This window comes from Syngnathus acus, chromosome 2, assembly GCF_901709675.1.
Source record: "Syngnathus acus chromosome 2, fSynAcu1.2, whole genome shotgun sequence".
NCBI classification, from domain to species: Eukaryota; Metazoa; Chordata; class Actinopteri; order Syngnathiformes; family Syngnathidae; genus Syngnathus; species Syngnathus acus.
In genome coordinates, this window is record NC_051088.1 from 15,025,994 (window position 1) to 15,043,475 (window position 17,482).

At 42.3% G+C, this 17,482-nt stretch overlaps 1 protein-coding gene across 12 annotated transcripts in view; it reads left to right on the forward strand.

Annotated features, from left to right (window-relative positions):
• The window catches only part of dmd (dystrophin), a 96,706-nt gene that overhangs the window by 46,430 nt on the left and 32,794 nt on the right, over nucleotides 1–17,482 (forward strand). For all 12 annotated transcript variants that reach the window (XM_037274288.1, XM_037274231.1, XM_037274297.1 and 9 more), the window contains 27 exons: nucleotides 355–483; nucleotides 1,293–1,485; nucleotides 2,254–2,399; nucleotides 3,457–3,557; nucleotides 3,629–3,740; nucleotides 4,080–4,193; nucleotides 4,261–4,416; nucleotides 4,487–4,657; nucleotides 5,370–5,552; nucleotides 5,941–6,072; nucleotides 7,188–7,337; nucleotides 9,395–9,556; nucleotides 9,878–9,988; nucleotides 10,073–10,246; nucleotides 10,324–10,479; nucleotides 11,130–11,300; nucleotides 11,470–11,649; nucleotides 11,777–11,899; nucleotides 11,959–12,129; nucleotides 12,244–12,366; nucleotides 12,456–12,590; nucleotides 12,835–12,987; nucleotides 13,445–13,615; nucleotides 15,173–15,295; nucleotides 15,382–15,554; nucleotides 15,642–15,777; nucleotides 17,210–17,385. In XM_037274288.1, the coding sequence (XP_037130183.1) occupies nucleotides 355–483; nucleotides 1,293–1,485; nucleotides 2,254–2,399; nucleotides 3,457–3,557; nucleotides 3,629–3,740; nucleotides 4,080–4,193; nucleotides 4,261–4,416; nucleotides 4,487–4,657; nucleotides 5,370–5,552; nucleotides 5,941–6,072; nucleotides 7,188–7,337; nucleotides 9,395–9,556; nucleotides 9,878–9,988; nucleotides 10,073–10,246; nucleotides 10,324–10,479; nucleotides 11,130–11,300; nucleotides 11,470–11,649; nucleotides 11,777–11,899; nucleotides 11,959–12,129; nucleotides 12,244–12,366; nucleotides 12,456–12,590; nucleotides 12,835–12,987; nucleotides 13,445–13,615; nucleotides 15,173–15,295; nucleotides 15,382–15,554; nucleotides 15,642–15,777; nucleotides 17,210–17,385 (4,025 nt within the window). The remainder of the gene's footprint in view (nucleotides 1–354; nucleotides 484–1,292; nucleotides 1,486–2,253; nucleotides 2,400–3,456; nucleotides 3,558–3,628; nucleotides 3,741–4,079; nucleotides 4,194–4,260; nucleotides 4,417–4,486; nucleotides 4,658–5,369; nucleotides 5,553–5,940; nucleotides 6,073–7,187; nucleotides 7,338–9,394; nucleotides 9,557–9,877; nucleotides 9,989–10,072; nucleotides 10,247–10,323; nucleotides 10,480–11,129; nucleotides 11,301–11,469; nucleotides 11,650–11,776; nucleotides 11,900–11,958; nucleotides 12,130–12,243; nucleotides 12,367–12,455; nucleotides 12,591–12,834; nucleotides 12,988–13,444; nucleotides 13,616–15,172; nucleotides 15,296–15,381; nucleotides 15,555–15,641; nucleotides 15,778–17,209; nucleotides 17,386–17,482) is intronic.

Genomic DNA, 17,482 nt, shown 5'->3' on the forward strand with positions numbered 1-17,482 from the left:
ACGTTAATGCGAAACACTGCCGTGAGCACAGACTCCGGTGCTAACCTTTTTCGTACGAGCAAAGTCTCGCTGAAAAAAAGAGAATCCATTTTGTCAATAGACGGTTCTCTCAAAGTGAGGGTGTCTAAGCGAGCCTTTCACACGGTGTAGGCTTGAATTTGATGAGGTGTGTGGTGTGACAGGACTCAATCTGAGGCCAATGCAGGTGGAGAATGAGTTCACGCCCGCTGACATATGAAGGAAGTAGTTTGTGAGCCAAGACAGATGGAGTCTGGCTTTTTCTTGTCTTATGAGAATTAAATTGAAGCTTCCTCATTTGAACGCGTGTGTGTGTATGTGTTTGCGTGTGTGCAGGTGCTCGCATTCTACAGCTTGTATGAGCAGTGTGTGCAAGCCGTAGAAGTCAGTGAGAACTGGCTCAAGGTTCAGCTGCCACCATCGCCAGAACCCGAGACCCTCAGGGTGCAACTGGACCGATGCAGAGTGAGTCCGTAATGCATTCATGCACTTCTCATTGGGCAATCTGTACAGTCACAGAGCTGGCCGAAAGGTATTGGTGTAACTAGATTGTCATTATTATGGTTGTATAAACTGCACCACATACTGAGAAGTGTTGTGTACTGGTACCTTGTAAGAAAAGCACACTACTATAATGGTGTACATAACGTATGAACATAATTCAGTGGAATGTAAAGAACTTGTGCAACATAATTAATGACACTCGTGTCACTTCTGATGTTACATGACTACGTTCAATGTGTTCTTTCTTCTTTTACTTATATACATTTCTTTTTCATTTCTTTTTTTTCATGCATCTGTGTTAGTATTTTTATGTGAGTATGACATGTCCATTTCTTATTTTAATAAAATACACATTCCTTCCTTCCCTCCTTCCTTCCCTTCTTCCTTTGCTCCTTCCTTCCCTCCTTCCTTCCCTTCTTCCTTTGCTCCTTCCTTCCCTCCTTCCTTCCCTACTTCCCTTCTTACTTTCCTTCCTTCCTTTTTTCTTTCTTTCTTTTATTTCCTTTCTGTCTGTCTGCCTGTCTGTTTGTCTGTCATTTCATTCTTCCATTTCTTAGTTTAAGGTCCAGAAAAGCATCTCAGTACAATTTGCCTTTATTTTTTTTGCACTCCTCCAATTTCTTGCTTGGCTTCCCGCTTATTAGCATCGGGGCCTTTATTTAAACGTTTCCGTAAAAATAGATTTAACATAAAGCCAACTGAGTGGAACCCAGGAAATGAAAAGCCACTATATTTTCTGAGTAGCTAAACATTGTCTCTCTATCTTGCAGGAGGAGGTGGCCCGTCTGGCCTCTCTACAACCACAAGTGGAGCTCTTAGACAAACGTTTGAAGGAGCTGAAGGGGGGAAAAGAAGGGGAGGAGGACGCGTCGGCTTTCCTGGATGCCGACATCACCGTGTTCAAAGAACACTACCACAAAGTTCTGGAGGATCTGAGGGCGAGAGAGAGGCAGCTGCAACTAAGTGAGACCTTTGGCTTAAAGAAAATGGGTGTTAGGCCCGGCCACTCCTTTGGGAAGTGCTTCATTATTGTGATGAGCAATTGTGTGGTCAGAGGTTTGTTTAAATGAATCCCAAAACATGGAGGTGAGCCAAAAATGTTTACTTCACATTCGCAGTTCCACGCTTCCGAAATATAAAGGTACATTCTGTGTAAAAAGAAAATAAACATTTGAATTCTAAGATAAAAATTAATAAAATAAAAAATGTGGTACGGCTGCAATTGTTTTGGTAGCTACGTCGCTACTATGTGACGTAAAATCAGAACTGAAACAAGTTGATGTGAGCAATGCTAGTTCGCTCGTTAACCGCATTAGCGGGTCCAGAGTATTTACGTCAGCAATTGTAACAACTCCTGGAGATGGTTGCCAACGTTTATTTCAAGACGGTGTCATTGTAATATTCCAACGTCACCCTTAATCTGTCAAAGAGTGATGGGTGGCAATCTTGTCCTTCCTCTACCAAGCAAAGGAAAAATGTTTCATCAGCCCAGGCTGAATTCCAACGCACTTCCAGTCAGAGTTAGGGGACATCAACCATTTGCTATGTGCATCACTATTAACAAATGGAAACTGCACCATACATTCCGTTATCATGTTCTCTGGCCTAAAGCTTTTGACTAAGCACACTTGAATGTCCAATTTAGCAGGAAAGATTACATTTCATTTTCTAGCACACAGCAGCTTCAGCATATTTATTGTCTGACTGAACTTCTCTTTTTTGCTCTTCCAGTTTTGGAGAGCTTGCCCCCAGCTCGTTATAAGGAGACAATTTCCTCGCTGTTAGCGTGGTTACAGGAATGCGAGGCCAAACTGGCGATCCCATCCACCGCTGTTACCGAGTATCCCATTATGGAGCAGAGACTGAAGGACATGGAGGTACGGTGATACATTTCATCTGTATATATAATTAATTACAACTGCTCTTCCCTCACAAATTGCATATTTAGAGCATATTTTCAGTTGTTCGCATACCATGCAAATATGTCTATTAATCTGCGAAGGCCATGTATAATGTATTTTGAATTTGCATACATTTTATAGGGGACACAACAGGATTAGAGTGAATGCTTGACTCATCCATCCATCCATACATCCAACCATTTATTTTCTACCACAGGCACTTTAGTGCTGGGTTACATGTCACTGAACTGGCTGACTTTACTACATTTAAAAACAAAATGGCCAATTTATTCAATTAACCAAACATGTATATTTTTGAAAAAACCCACACAAACGTGAATTTGAGGTAAATATTTTTAATGGAATCATTTGTATCCATCAATACAGGAAAGAAACAATGTATTTCTTTGAAAAAGCCAATTAGCATTTTTATGACAACCACAAATAAGCGTTTCAACTTTAAAGGGGACATACTATGGAATATTGATTTCTATTCCTTGTATACAAATAGTTGGGTCTCTGGAGTGTGAAATTAAACAACCCGGTGAAGCTTGTATGCAGTAAAATCCACGCGGGCTTAGATAATATGCATAACATGTCTCCTTTAAGCGGAAATCTGTGTGAAAATTGGCAAAGGCAACTGTCTGCTCAACACGCGGCAAGCCAGCCGCCTCGCTTGTCCTGCTTTGTGTGTTTGTCTGCAACGCTGTAATTACGAGAGGCAGATGAGCGAACTCCCGGTGGAACAAAACAGTCCCTGGTAATGATGACAATATCTGCTGTCTACACACCACTCTAAACTCCTAACAAATATCAACATGTTCACAGTTGTATTTGCAAACGGGTAAACAAAGTCTAGTCAATTTCTACAAAGTTTGTGGTTAATTTCCATGGGAAGTTAAGATAGAAATATTCCAAAATTTCATATTGAGATTTATATTCAAGCGTAAGTATAATGATTTTCTTATTTCATCAGATATATCCATGGAAAATAATAGCTCTCTAGTTTTAATACTCCTTCTAACTTCTCCAGGCGCTCCAGGTAGCGCTGACTAGTCACCAGGGGCAAGTAGACTACCTGACATCTGCTGTGGAGCAAGTCTTCCAGAAAGCTCCACCTGAAATCTGTCAGAAGTAAGAGTTTCTCAGAAGAAACCAAATTGACTTCAGATACACCGAAAAACCCTCTTCAATTATTTTTTTAGGTATCGCACTGAAATGGACAACATCATGTCACGCTGGAGGCGACTCAGCACCACGATGACAGATAACATCAAGACAATCAAAGAGCTTATGGCCAAACTCATGCAGTTTGAGGTGAGACTGCAACACACACACACACATAAGCTCTGGAATGTATCGCAAGCGAGCAGTGAGTGCAAAACTGCACTAGTTGGCATCAATGTGCTACTAGTGCCACCAGTGATGCGCTACTAGTGATGTTGTGCCACTAGGAAAAGGACAAGGGTGCACTACACTCGTAAAATTTTACTGGGGACTGTCGTTGACGTTTGCACGCTGCTAATGCTACGACTGAAGGGCTAGATGGGAAGTAGTGGAATTCTATATATCTTCTATAATTCTATCACGGGCTCGATACCATCAGTTCATTACGACTCCATTGCCCTTTACACCTAACCAAGCTTTTCCCATTAGAACGATGTGAAGACGTTAAAGAAGTGGATGGCAGATGTGGATGTCTTCCTGAATGAGGAATGGCCAGCGCTCGGAGACTCTGAAGCACTGGAGAAACAGCTTGAACAATGCACAGTGAGAAGAATCCTATTGCCCTTTTTGAGTTAATCCTCTGAAATGCTGACCCAAATTGATTGGGCAGGCCTTGGTGAACGACATCCACACCATCCAGCCAAGTGTCAACGGAATCAACGAGGTGGGCCTGCAGCTAAAGAAGGAGGCGGAGCCCCCTTTTGCCATTCACATTCAGAAAGAACTGGACGACCTGAACGCCCAGTGGGAGAACGTTTGTAAACAGGTGGGTAGATTTGTCCCTCTCAGGCCGATTCAACTTCCTGCTGTCTTCATGTGATGTTTCCTCCGTTCAGGCTTATGCTAAGAAGTCAGCTCTGAAAGGTGGCCTGGATAAGACCATGGCTCTGAGGAAGGAGATGCAGGAGATGCAGGAATGGATTAACCAGGCAGAGGAAGACTACCTGGAGAGAGACTTCACTTACAAAACACCTGAAGAACTACGCAAAGCTGTAGAAGAGCTCAAGGTCTGTAATAATACAACAAAGTCTTCAAAATACATCTTTTTGAGTTATAATATACAATGGACCCTTGCATATTTGTGCTTGAGTAGTTGCAAATTTGCCTTATTTTGGAGAAAGAAAATGAATATTTGCAATTTTCGGTACCATGGGGAAAAAAAGCCAAAATACCATAGGCCCGCATTTTAAGTACATTTTACAGTCATAATGTGCTTCCTTTGAATTGCTCTGTGATATCATTCGTTTGCATATCAGTTTTTTTTTTTAAATGAGTCAGTAATGTCTCATATGCCTGCATTAATTGATATTGGCATAATCAAAAGCTGTTCACAGCTCAGCCTTTCATGGACCCTTCGGCCCTTCCAGCTGCATCGTTTTACTTAACATAATGTAATATATTTGTGATGTGGATTGTTGGCAATTTTAGTGCTCCCACAAGACTCCCGTTCAGCCCTTCTCCTTGCTCGAAAGAGTTGAAAATGGAATTTCCCCGCGTTTTGTAATCTTGTGACTTCTCATTCCTTCTCCTTGTGCTCCTTTTATTATAAAGCATCCTATTCCTCCTTTAGGGATGTGTGGGCGAGACTAGTGTGGCGCACAAGGCTTTGTCAAGTGTGATGTGTTTGATGGTGCATCCTTCCCTCTTCGGCTTACCCCATCAAATCTCTTCTTCCTCTCCTCCACCATATATATATCCATCATGTTGCTTCTCCTCCAGAGAGCCCAGGAAGAGGTCCACTCCAAGGAGCTCAAGGTCAAACTCTTGACTGACAGTGTGAATAGTTTCATCGCCAAGGCGCCGCCCACTGCTCATGATGCCCTGCGCTCTGAGCTTGATGTGCTGAAGGTCAACTACCAGCGCCTGTGCAGCCGCCTGGACGGAAAATGCAAAACTCTGGAGGTGATGTTACTTTTTAACTGGTCACAGCAAAAGTGAGTAAAGATGTGGCGGGTTGTCTGTTAGTGGTTCTTGAACTTGAAAAAGGAAAAAAATCATTTTTAAAAGATCTATTAAAATGTATTGCACATAAAAGGTGAGGGAAAATTGAACACCCATGAATGAAAAACCTATTGATCAATGTCTCTACCGCCAATTGTGGCAGCAATATATAAATAACCAGGAAACAAATATTTCATGACAGAAATTGAGGTGCTTATCGGTGAGGTGGAGATTAAAGAGAAGATATTTTAATTACGACCCCATTTTCTACCAACTCATTTTTCACTCATACTTTTTTCCATAAATGAATTTATAAGCTATTTCTAATTATGGCTAGTGCATGATGCAGGAGGTTTGGGCGTGTTGGTGCGAGTTGCTGTCCTACCTGGAGCAGGAGAACGCCTTCCTGGATCAGCTGGAGCAAAAACTTGATGAAACTGAGAACCTCCAAGGAGGAGCAGAGCTGCAGGAGGCACTAGATGTGAGTATGAGCACAAAAAAAAAAACATCCTCCTTAGCTTAAGCAAGAGTAAGAATTGCACTGCACAACAATGACCGTACAATGGAGAAATCATTTTGGGAGAGAAGTGTTTGTATTTTATTGTCTTTATTATAAGAGCAAAGCCAAAAATTAAAAAAAAAAAAAAAGCTTCTGTATAATTGGATCCCACTAGGTCTCTTGCCAAAGTGAGATAAAGCTCTGGCTTCCGAGCAGCAATTTATATGGTCTCAAATAAAGTCAGAACAGTTACACTCCTGTTACAATGCATGTAATGTCAAGGCAGTGTCGGTTGTTTTGAAGTGAAGTGGATCCGATTCAGTTTAAATGCGTCACACTGGTTATGTGCGTCATTATGTGTAGTATAACAATGTAGACGCTCAAGTATTTCATCTCATAAGCCTTGAGGTTAGAATAGACGAATAATGAAAAAAAACCCTAAGTGAAAAATCAAAGCAATGGGTAGAAAAATAAGTGACGCCCAAGTACACGAAGCAAAGTCCATAATGCTGTATTAAAAAATAATAATGCAAAAAATACGATTAAAGATGATTTGTTTTGTGCTGATTCCGATTGTGTTGTTATTTTTCTCTAGCACATCAGATTTTCATAGTATTACTACCTCTAATAATAATGATAATCATAATGATACAGTATATGTAATTTATTTAGTTATATTCACGAATTAAGAGTTAGGTTTAGCAAAACATTTATTTTTATTAACTTTTTATAAAATCCATATTGTGCAAATAGGTTTACAAGTCAAACTTAAAATAAGGCAAATATCTCAAAAACTCAGTGCTAGGAAAAAGTATTTGGAAGTCAGTATCAAATATGTATTAAGAGACACATACAGCTACGTATTTCTGATCAGAATTAGCCATTGACCATCATACAATTAAATGAATATCTCTCAGACAGTGGAGGTCCTTAGACAGAGCAGGTGTAGTACCTAATAAAATGTATCACCAGTGTAATCACATCACAATACACACTGGAATCATTTATAAAGTTCTGGAAAGGCAAATGATAGACGTGACATTCAAAATAGTCTCAAGGCACACACTGCTTGAATGCTAATTGAATGGCTTTAACAGGGACTGGAGGTGCTCCTGCAACACCCTGAGCACAACAGAAACCAGATTCGGGAGCTGGCCCAGACTCTGATGGACGGTGGTGTTTTGGATGAGCTGATTCAGCAAAAATTAGACGCCTTCAATGCACGATGGGATGAGCTCATGGCGAGGGTGAGACATGATGACTTTGCACTTTATCCATTTGATTCATCCTTAGGGGTGTGAAACTTTACAAGCCACATCATGGTCACGGTTGCAGTAACACCTAGTATTCTAAAACTTGCTGGGGAAAAACGTTGACTTTTGAGTGAAGGATGTTGAAAAGTAGAATCATAACAGTTTGGCTATAAAAACACCAATTATTCATCTGTTATTGCGCCATCTGAAGGGCCTGGGAGTTTGTACTGCATTAGTAGTATACAAATGGCTAGCCATGGCATCTGCTTCCCCTACCCCATGACTCACTCACTTTGTCACCAACTCCCTACCTCCTCTTCTTGAGCCTTCCTTCTGGCCACTGCATTTGTCCCTCATAGCAGATTATAGTCACACGTTTAAATACACACAGAGACACACGTACTCAAACCCCGCCGGGTTGCTCCCCCTTCACAATAGCACCAGATTGATGTTCTCCTTGCAGCCTGATAAGCTTCCCTTTGTTTGTCAACCCATTTGAGACGTTTGCGTGTGCGCTTTTGTCACGTTCTTGTATTTCTGTGTGTATTTTCTGGGGTGTGCGTGTATCCAGACACTCATGAGATGAGAGCTGTCATCTCAGAGCCGCTGTTGTCCCTCATCAGTGAAGGCATCTCTTTCATTTCATTTGAAGTGAAATTTATAAATGTTGATACGGAAGAATGACAAAATGATTACATGTGAAGACAATACATCATATTTTTCGCTCGGTTCAGAAATCTTTTTGTTGGTTTAGCCCTTTAAACATAATAATTGTGTTTTTTGCTCTGTTCTGTGTAAAATTGAATATATAATTCTTAGTGGTTTTTTTTCGTAGTTTGGCCATACCAACCTAACAGGAAGTTGGCTATTTTGAATTTAATTTATAATACGCTGTAGCTTCTAGCTTCATCTACTGTGACATTACGATAGCGCTTATTTTTTTTTACGTTTCTGATCCAGAGAAAGATACAAGCGGTGCAAGTGCAAATAACATCTCTTGCCAAGGTCCAGAATAATGGCTGACGCGGTAGGATAAGTATATAATCCCATTACACCGAGGTCCCAAATTTAAAACCCCTGCACAAATAAACCAGCCCTTACATCCTCTAAAATATCCCGCAAGTTGTTCACAATACAACCATGTTTGTGAAATCAAAAAGTGCTTATTGGCAGTTGTGCATCAACACACGAGCCGCTTAAGTGAGAGAGCGAAGCAGCGCACTGCCGCGGGGGATGTTTGTTATCTGTGTTTGTGTGAATATTTCATATCGCACAAGTTCTCATTTCATTTCTTAGAAACTGAAAGCCCACCGGTCAAATAAATGTGTGCATGTGAGGAGGGGGGTGGAGTGCTATACTTGGTGATGATCCTTCTGTATGGGATTAGCATGCATACAGTTTGCCTGGCCGGGGCACACATGACTTTAAACGGGTTTATGATGTAAGTGATCAGACTCTGCTAATCGCCTAAGCAATCGCTCAGGAAGGGAAGGTGATTCTTGTCAATGGTAACGTTGACATGAGAGAGATGCCTCGGAGTCCATGCGGCGGGAGGGCGCACACCGGGCGTGGGAGCCTGCAGGCGGTGGGTTGTGTTTGCTTTGGTCATGTGTGTGTCTGTTCCTTTGTAGCAAAAATGACTCAGAATGGCTTTTGTGCCTTTACAAGTTGTGAACGTCATTCTCGAGTTCAAATAATAACTTTTAAAGGCCGTGCTGGCTTGTAATAAAGGGGATAGCAGATTTGTTGTTGACATGCATCACTCACTTTTTTTTTTTTTTTAGTATCGTTGGAGCAGCCTGAACATCTTGTCTTGTGTTTAGCACTATCATCTGTGCTAGCACGTGCGGGGATTAATGTTTACAACTATGGGAGGTGACAAGTAACTGACCATGCAAATGTTGTTAGCGGCTGTTACAAAACAGAATCTGCTAAAAAAAACTAAAAAAAAGATTCACCATATATTTTAATGCGAGAGTAAGATAAAGTCACATGATAGCATTATATTTTACAATCTTTTCATGGGACAATTCAATTGCTATTTCATCCAGGCATCCCTCAGGCAGAAGGAGCTGGCCAAGAACCTCCAGTGGGCCCAAGAGAATGACAAGACGCTCAAGTCCATCCAGGAGTCGCTGGCCAACACTGACCGCCACTTGAGGGCATACTTGGCTGACAACATTGATGCTAACCAGATACCACAGGAGGCTCAGGTAGCCAGTTGCCATCAATTCAGTCACTTGAATATTTATGAGCATTTACTGTGGATATCTGACTTATTCACCCAACATTGAAGAAGCCGGTGTGAAATGCAGCTTAACAATTACTGGTAATCGAAAACGGCAATTTTATACAATACAACTTTATTTATATGGCGCTTGTAAGTGCTGCTGTAAAATTTATGCTTGATACAGTGGCTCCATTTCTTGCTACTCTGTACTGACCTCTCATGGTCCAAACAGGGAGAAACAACTCTAGTGAAGAATCTCATCTCAAATCTTAATTATAAAATGCTGTCACTTTGTACTCTGCAGAAGATCCAGTCAGATTTGAGTGGCCATGATGCATCCTTGGAGGAGATGAGGAGGAAGAATCAGGGAAAGGAACCGTCCCAGAGGATGACTGGACAGATAGACCTTACACAGGTGCCACTTTTAAACACACAAACACACACACACACACACACACATGAATGGCAAAAGTATTCATACACTGTATTTCCAAACTAGAAAATGCTGACAGACGTCTGGACGAGGTTCCGCCTCTTCCAGAAGCCGGCCAACTTTGAAGCTCGCCTGGCCGAGTGCGAACGAGTGCTAGCCGGTGTCAAAGGTCAGATGGGGATGCTGGATATTCGCAGCGTAGAGCAGGACGTGGTGCAGTCTCAACTGGAGCAGTGCATGGTGCGTGTTCAAGCTCACGGTTGGATCACCTGACGGACAAAGGACGATGACGTCCCCCTCTGTTCTGCGGTTTGTAGAAGTTGTACAAGGTGCTGAGCGAGGTGAAAGGCGAGGTGGAGACGGTGATCAAAACAGGCAGGCAGATCGTGCAGAGGCAACAGACTGAGCATCCCAAAGAGCTGGACGAGCGTGTGACAGCACTCAAACTCCTCTACAACCAGCTTGGAGCACAGGTGTGAGCACACACGCAGACACATCACACACACTTACTAGACTTTGTAATCGCCACACAATCTTTATGTAAATACTGAGATGTTGCAGTCCAACCAAAATGAGTCCCGGGTTTTTGCAAAAATATTTCTTAAAAACATTTATAAGAAATATAGCACTCACCCATATACTAGTAATGACAAATGAAATCGCATCATTGCGACACGCTCTGGTGTGCACGTCTTGGCCACAAGGGCGCAGTATAATACAGTCTTGCAGACACAAACAAAGATGATTTTCAAAAGAATCATTGTCTGTGAAAAGTATTATTTGTCTGTGTTGATGCAGCATTTGTATTCAAAAGTCTGGTGTGTAAATTGTCCCAAAAGTGTCCCAAAATGTCACAAAAAGCCAAAGAAAAATTATAACAATTAATCCTTTGATGTTTAACTTTAATAGCACTTTAAATGGATACTTTTCTCAAGAATGTCTAATAATTATGGAAATTCTTGTGGCCGTTAAAGTTTGTTTTTTGGCTGAGATTTTTATTTATGGTTGCTAAAGTGCGAGACATTTAATGAATCTGAATCAAAGGAATTTATATCACTTTGATTCACAATTGCATTGGCAGAATGGTTGTCATTTAGTAGTCTGTCAATTTTGTTTTGCACAGATAACAGAGAGTAAACTGGAGCTAGAGAAGAGTCTGAAGCTGTCCAGGAAGCTTCGCAAGGAGCTCAATGGGCTGACAGAGTGGCTCGCCGCCACTGATGCCGAGCTGACCAGGCGCTCTGCTGTCGACGGTATGCCCAGTGACCTTGAGGCTGAAGTGGCGTGGGCACAGGTACACTTGTTACAGAAAGAATATTAGCACATTTTGACACTATGTCTGTCACATACAGTATTTCCTTGACATAATAAAAAACAAAATGTGTTTTTATTGTTTTCAATTGCAAACCGCATTGTAATATCAATTACTCATGCATGTACTTGACTCAATTTTTTCCCTCCAGTCCATCCATGGTGAGACAGAAAAGCGTCAGCCACAGCTGCAGGCCGTGGTGGAGCTGGCCGAAGCCCTAAAAGCCGTTCTTCGGGTCCACGGGAGCCTAGTAGACGACAAAGTCAGCCTGCTGCACTGCAACTGGATCGCTGTCACATCCCGAGCGGAGGAATGGCTAAACTTACTGCTGGTGGGACTGCACGTCAAATATCCATTTTTCATTTAAGACCAGCTTATTTTTCTCGTCAGAGCAAAAATTACACAAGTCATCCTGAAAATAGCATGGTTAGTACAAAAGTCTCTCTCCTTGTCTTCAGGCCTACCAGCAGCAGATGAGGAAGTTAGATGGACAGATCGAGGAAGTGAACGGATGGATAGACGGAGCGAATCAAAAGATGGATGAGATCGACAACCAGGGACCTAATGATGCTACGCTAAGGGTGGGTATATTTTTTCCCATTATATGTCAGCAATTTTGGATATACTATGTCCTGTACAGGTACTGCGAGGAGAGCTGGAGCTGACGAGGAAAAAGATGGAGGAAGTGAAAAGTTTGGCACAAGAGCTGATGACAACCAGAGGGGAGAATTGCCAGGCCCAAGTGGGGCCTAAAGTGGAGCTTTTGACCCAGAGGTTTGACACGGTTGCGCAACGCATCGCCTTTGGACAGGTGGGACGCAACAACAATCAGCAATAATTCCCTAAGAGCTTGTTTTGTTATATTTATGGCAGCTTCAATGTGTAGTGCGCTGACAAAATCTTTCCCGACAAAAACGCGTTTCAGACGGCAGCATCAGCCAAAGAACTGGAGCAGTACCACCGTGAAGCTCAAATCTGGTTGGATCTCCTGGAGGAAGAAGCAAAGCAAGGGGAAAACCTCAAGGAAGAGGACTTCCAGGAAGGCAAGGTCAGTGAACTAGGAAGAACCGCTGTATCATCTTTGCGACATTTCAACTTCGAAAGAGTTCATTACACGTGTGTGTCCGGGGGCTGCAGGACTGTGAGGAAGGTGCGGTGAAGGAGTTATTGTTGAGAGGAGAGAATCTGCTGAAGAGAGCCCCGGATCAGGACAAGAGAGAACAGATAAGACTGAAACAAAAGCAGCTCGGCAACAAGTACAACACTGTCAAGGTAACAGGCACAGCCAATTAGAAAAATTGCTCTCACGTGCTCAGTAAGATGAAATTGAAATCATTTCGAAGAGTTTGGGGATCTAATTTTTAGGGTACATCCATGCTTCCCCAAAGGCTGTTTTTTTGCGAAACAACCCAAAGTTGGGTCAGACCCAACTTCCCGGGTCATCCAATTTTAACCCAGCAGTTTAAGGATGTAAATACAGTCTATGTGAGTCTTTGAGCCATGTGTACATGTGCAGGACCTTCGCGTGCTCAGGAACAGGAAGGCGCTCGCCATCGCCCCCCAGTGGTACCAGTACCGAAGGAAGTCGCATGACCTGCTGGCCTGGCTCGACGACATCCAGCGAAGTGTCGACCAGCTGCCCGACCCTCCTGAGTGCGAGAGGGTCAAGGTGACAATACACGCGCACAGACAAACAGACACACGCACACACACACACACACCCACACAGGCAGTGCTCAATTCTCTTGCTTTATTTTGTTTCTTGGAAGCCCCCTCCTCTCCCCTCCACACTGTTCTTCACTCCCCCTCCTGACTCTACATGTTTGTCTTTCACTTTCAGATGATCACTATGACATTTCGCTAAGTGGACATCAGCCTTGCCTGTCATTGTCGTCACTGAAATTCCTCACTGCTCTCTTTTATTTTTGACCGCATGCTTTTTCTTGTCCCATTCCCTACCCACACAACACATTCCAGTGATTGTACTCATCATCAATGCTAATAAAGTCTCAAGAACTGTCCCGGCCGTACTTGTCTTACTATGCTTCCCCGTACAAGTCGCTGACTGCTCCTCCCACAATAAATCAATAAATCAATGACGCCCTTGGTTGGTTTTCGCCCACTAGGAAATTGTCTCACAGATGTCCCAGAAGAAGGAGGCGCTTAAGGAGTTGCAGGGCTTAGCCAATCAGCTCTCAGAGGCTGGAGCCGCCAGTCTCGTGGAGCCTCGGCAGCTCCAGCTCAACACACGCTGGGCTGAGGTGGAGAGCAAGCTCAAACCCTTTCAAAGACAATGTGTGAGTTCCAGTAGGCACCGCCACTCCTACTGTGTGCTAACAGAAAAATTGAAACTCCATACTAACGCAAGTTTCCTACTGCACTGTGTGAGTAACTATTACTAACACTTGCCATCCGTGCGCTCAAATGTCCTATTTTAAAGCCCTGGTGCCTAAATGTTTACATCCATGGGAATTGCAGATATATTTAAATGACCCAAATAGAATGCAGTTGTATTTACATCTGTTGGGAAAAAAAAAGTATTCAGGACACACTCCTGTGATTGAATGAATCGGTCCATCAACAAGCTCCATGGCTGGGTCATGTTAATATATAAAAGTTAATATAGTATGATTTATAATAGAGGCTGTTTACACCAAACAAGTAAAATCAATTGTCAGATATCGCTGGTGTTAGACGGAATCTTTGAATCTCCGCAATTATCACTTTTCAGGAGACCCTAATAATGGCATATTTGCGCAACCCTTAACATTGCATTGGGAAAGAGTGCAATAATAGTGAATCATAAACAATAACACAAATAGGCTGATCTTAAAATTCAAAGCGATGCTACACCGCCACCTACAGGGATCTATTAGTCATTACAGTAGTTTACAAATCCTAATTTTACAGACAAGCTGTATGAAACCCTTTTTCACACCTACCTGTTGAAAATTGGCTAGTAAGTGGTTGGATTCCAGTTGATAACGACGAATGTCCATGGCAGTGAATGAGAGTTAATGCTTCCACGCAGTTGACCCTCGATTGCTATTTTCTACCATTATTAATCTTTAGTTATTTTAGTCATAACTTTGGTCAAATTCTAATGGCAGTTCCTGTTTGAGTCTCTTCACCAAGTGTTAAATGTTACTTTGAAGAAAAATCACGCTTGAATCTCATTGGTTTCTCTGTGTGGTTCTGTGTCACCGCATGCCAACCAACATTACGCAGTCTGCCGCTGTGCCAATCACTGACGACGTATGTACCCTTTCATCTAACCATGTGCATCCACCCACATACACTTACTGTGAAGAGCTTGGGCAAAATGTACATCTGATTTGTTTGATCTGAGAACATATTGCATGTTCTCAGATAAAATGTATGTCACTAAGGTGCAACTTGTCTTTGACTAACTCCTCACTGGTCAGTATACCTCGTGTTGTGTTAGTCTTAAGTGGCTCTTATGTTGGGGATTTTGTCCAAGTATGAAGGGTCATTGTGAAAGCAAAGGAACTTGAGTATCTTTTTGTCAGTGTCATGTACTTGTGAGCCCAGACACTTCACACCTAAGAGGGATGCACTTGAGAGCGAAATTGCCAACATTATCTACACTCACACGCGCTTTGGCCTAAATGTGTTAATAGTAGTAGTCTGGGAATTTGGAAATCTTTGTTGTAGTATATAGTTCAGAAAGGCCATTTAATTGCATGAATAATTGTGTGTAGAAATTTGTGTTGTAGAATAATAGATTTTTTTTTTTTTTAATCAGCTCTATATTTGTGGGACACATGCTCAACTTTGGACTTGTTAATATGGTGCATGCTCATTTGTGTGTGTGTGTTTGCGTGCATTTGCAGGATTACCTGGCAGAGCTGCAGGCGCTGTTACGTTACGTGGCCGAGGCGGACTTCAAACTGAACTCCCCAGAATACTGGCCTGCAGCTTATTACAATTTACCTCAGCAGGAGCACTGCCTAAAGGTAAGTGCCACTTTCCTGGTTCACCAACAAACCTGGGAAACATCATTTTAAAAAGTAGATTATAACCTCGAGCTATGCTCATACAGGAAGTGAAGGCAATCGTTGACAAACTGCGTGGTCCAGTGGAGGTGGCGCTGTCTCGCAGACAGGAAGCGGCATCTGCTGCTCGACCTATGCAGGGCCAGCGGATCCACGAAAGTGCCACCCTTCTTGGAACCAACTGGGACAAACTGAATAAGCTGCACAAAGACCGGCTCATGTAAGCAAGAAGAACCGCGAGGGAGATGATTCCCAGGGATTGGAAGAAAACTGATTGGTGTGTGTGTGTGTGTTACTGCACTTGAAGGCGCTGGCAGGACTGCAACAGCAAGTGGCAGAAGTTTGTAGCAGACCAGAGGGAGCTTGAGGAATGGCTCCATGAGGCTGAGGGTGCACTCAAGATGGCCGAGAGTGAGCCAGCAGCACAAAGACAGCACCTCAGGGTATCACATACACAAACTCAATACAAATACACTGTATATTTAGCACAGACAATTGATGTGGAATACATAATACTTCAAACGCTCATTCCGTATTGATACCTCGCACAAAGATTTTGTGTGGTGCGATTACCACTTATGCTACACTGGCTCTCTCTTGTGGCATGCAAAAGTATCACTGCCAATTCCCTTGCATTCTCATTCATTTTAATTTTAAATTCAACACATTTGCATTGCATCTTTATGGAATGCTTGTTTTTAAACATTTGTGTCAGTACACTTTCCATGTGACATATATTTTAATTAAATAATTATTTGGGCCCTGTTTTTATTTTCCTGATATTTAGGCGCAGTGATCATGTTCATTGGCTTACAATAATGTAAAATATACTTTTTAGGAATTCAGTCTGACTTGTTTTTACACTGCATTATGTTCTTCACAATGGTGGTCGTTGAAGAGCTGTCTTTTTTTTTTTTTTTTGGAGGTTGAGGTTTGAGAACAGCATACAATAGAGCATGCGTTTCATTTACTCAAGACAAAAGTGAAAGGAGGGAGACGAGGGAAATGCTATAATTTAAAAAATGGAATATATCACCTTTGTGAAAACTTTTAATTGGAATCACAACTGTTTATTTTAAATGATACCCAACATAAAATAGCCAAGATAATGAAGTACGTCCACTACTATGCAAAATTTGCAGGCCAAACTGTCAAGGAAGGTTGTCCTCTAACAAAGTTAGAAACCATAAAGATTCTGAATGATAGCCAGCACAAGTTGGCCAAGGTAGCTGAAGTCGCTGATCAAAAGAAATGTGTCCAGTCCACTTTGTGGGTGTCTGTGATCAGCTCTCCCGTTCCTTATGCACAGACAGTGATGCATCGGAGACCATCTGCTAGTTGATGCCCAATCTGCCCCCAACCTCTTCGAATGCATTGACTGCATATTTATTTTTAAAGCTCTCCACAGATCTTTTGTCAACTTCTGGATTTAAAGCAACAGCAATGTTCGGCGTGAGACCAACTACCTCTTGATTTAGTCCTACTGTCCTATTTAGGGCCTGATTTACTTGAGGTTTATGCACAGTGCAAAATCTTGACCGCTCTCGCTAACAGATAATCTACTAACCGGGAGCAGTTAAATTGCATCTGGTGTAAAATTTAAATGCCAGCAACAAAAACTATCGCAAAAAACAATGCAATTTGGGAGCTTCTGTATGATTTAAGAAGCAATTGCGTCATATGACCAATGATAAAATGCCTTTCTGTGCATCTGAGTCATTTCAGCGCACTGAGAGGATAGATGCTGGCTTCTCCTACTTTTCAACACCATATTACGATAGTGTGTGAACATGCAATTCAATGCCTGTTATTTTAATTTCAAGTCATTTCAGAGCAATGTAGAAAATATAATATTGTGTGCGTGTGCTTTTACAGGATCTGACAGAAGCCATACCACTGCAGGAAGTGGTCTTGAACCAAGTGACCTCTGCGGGCGAGGACATCAGCCGGATGAGTACGCCAGATGATGTCTCCCGCCTCCGAGCACAACTCAAGTTCCTAAATGCTCGTTGGGCACATGTCTGCGAGCAGCTCAACGAGCGCAAGAGAAGGTGCGTGCGTGCATGTGTGTGTGAAGGCAACCATTTTTGGAGAACCACAAAACTTCAATTTGTCGGGATTTGATTTCATTTTCTCTGTCGACATGCA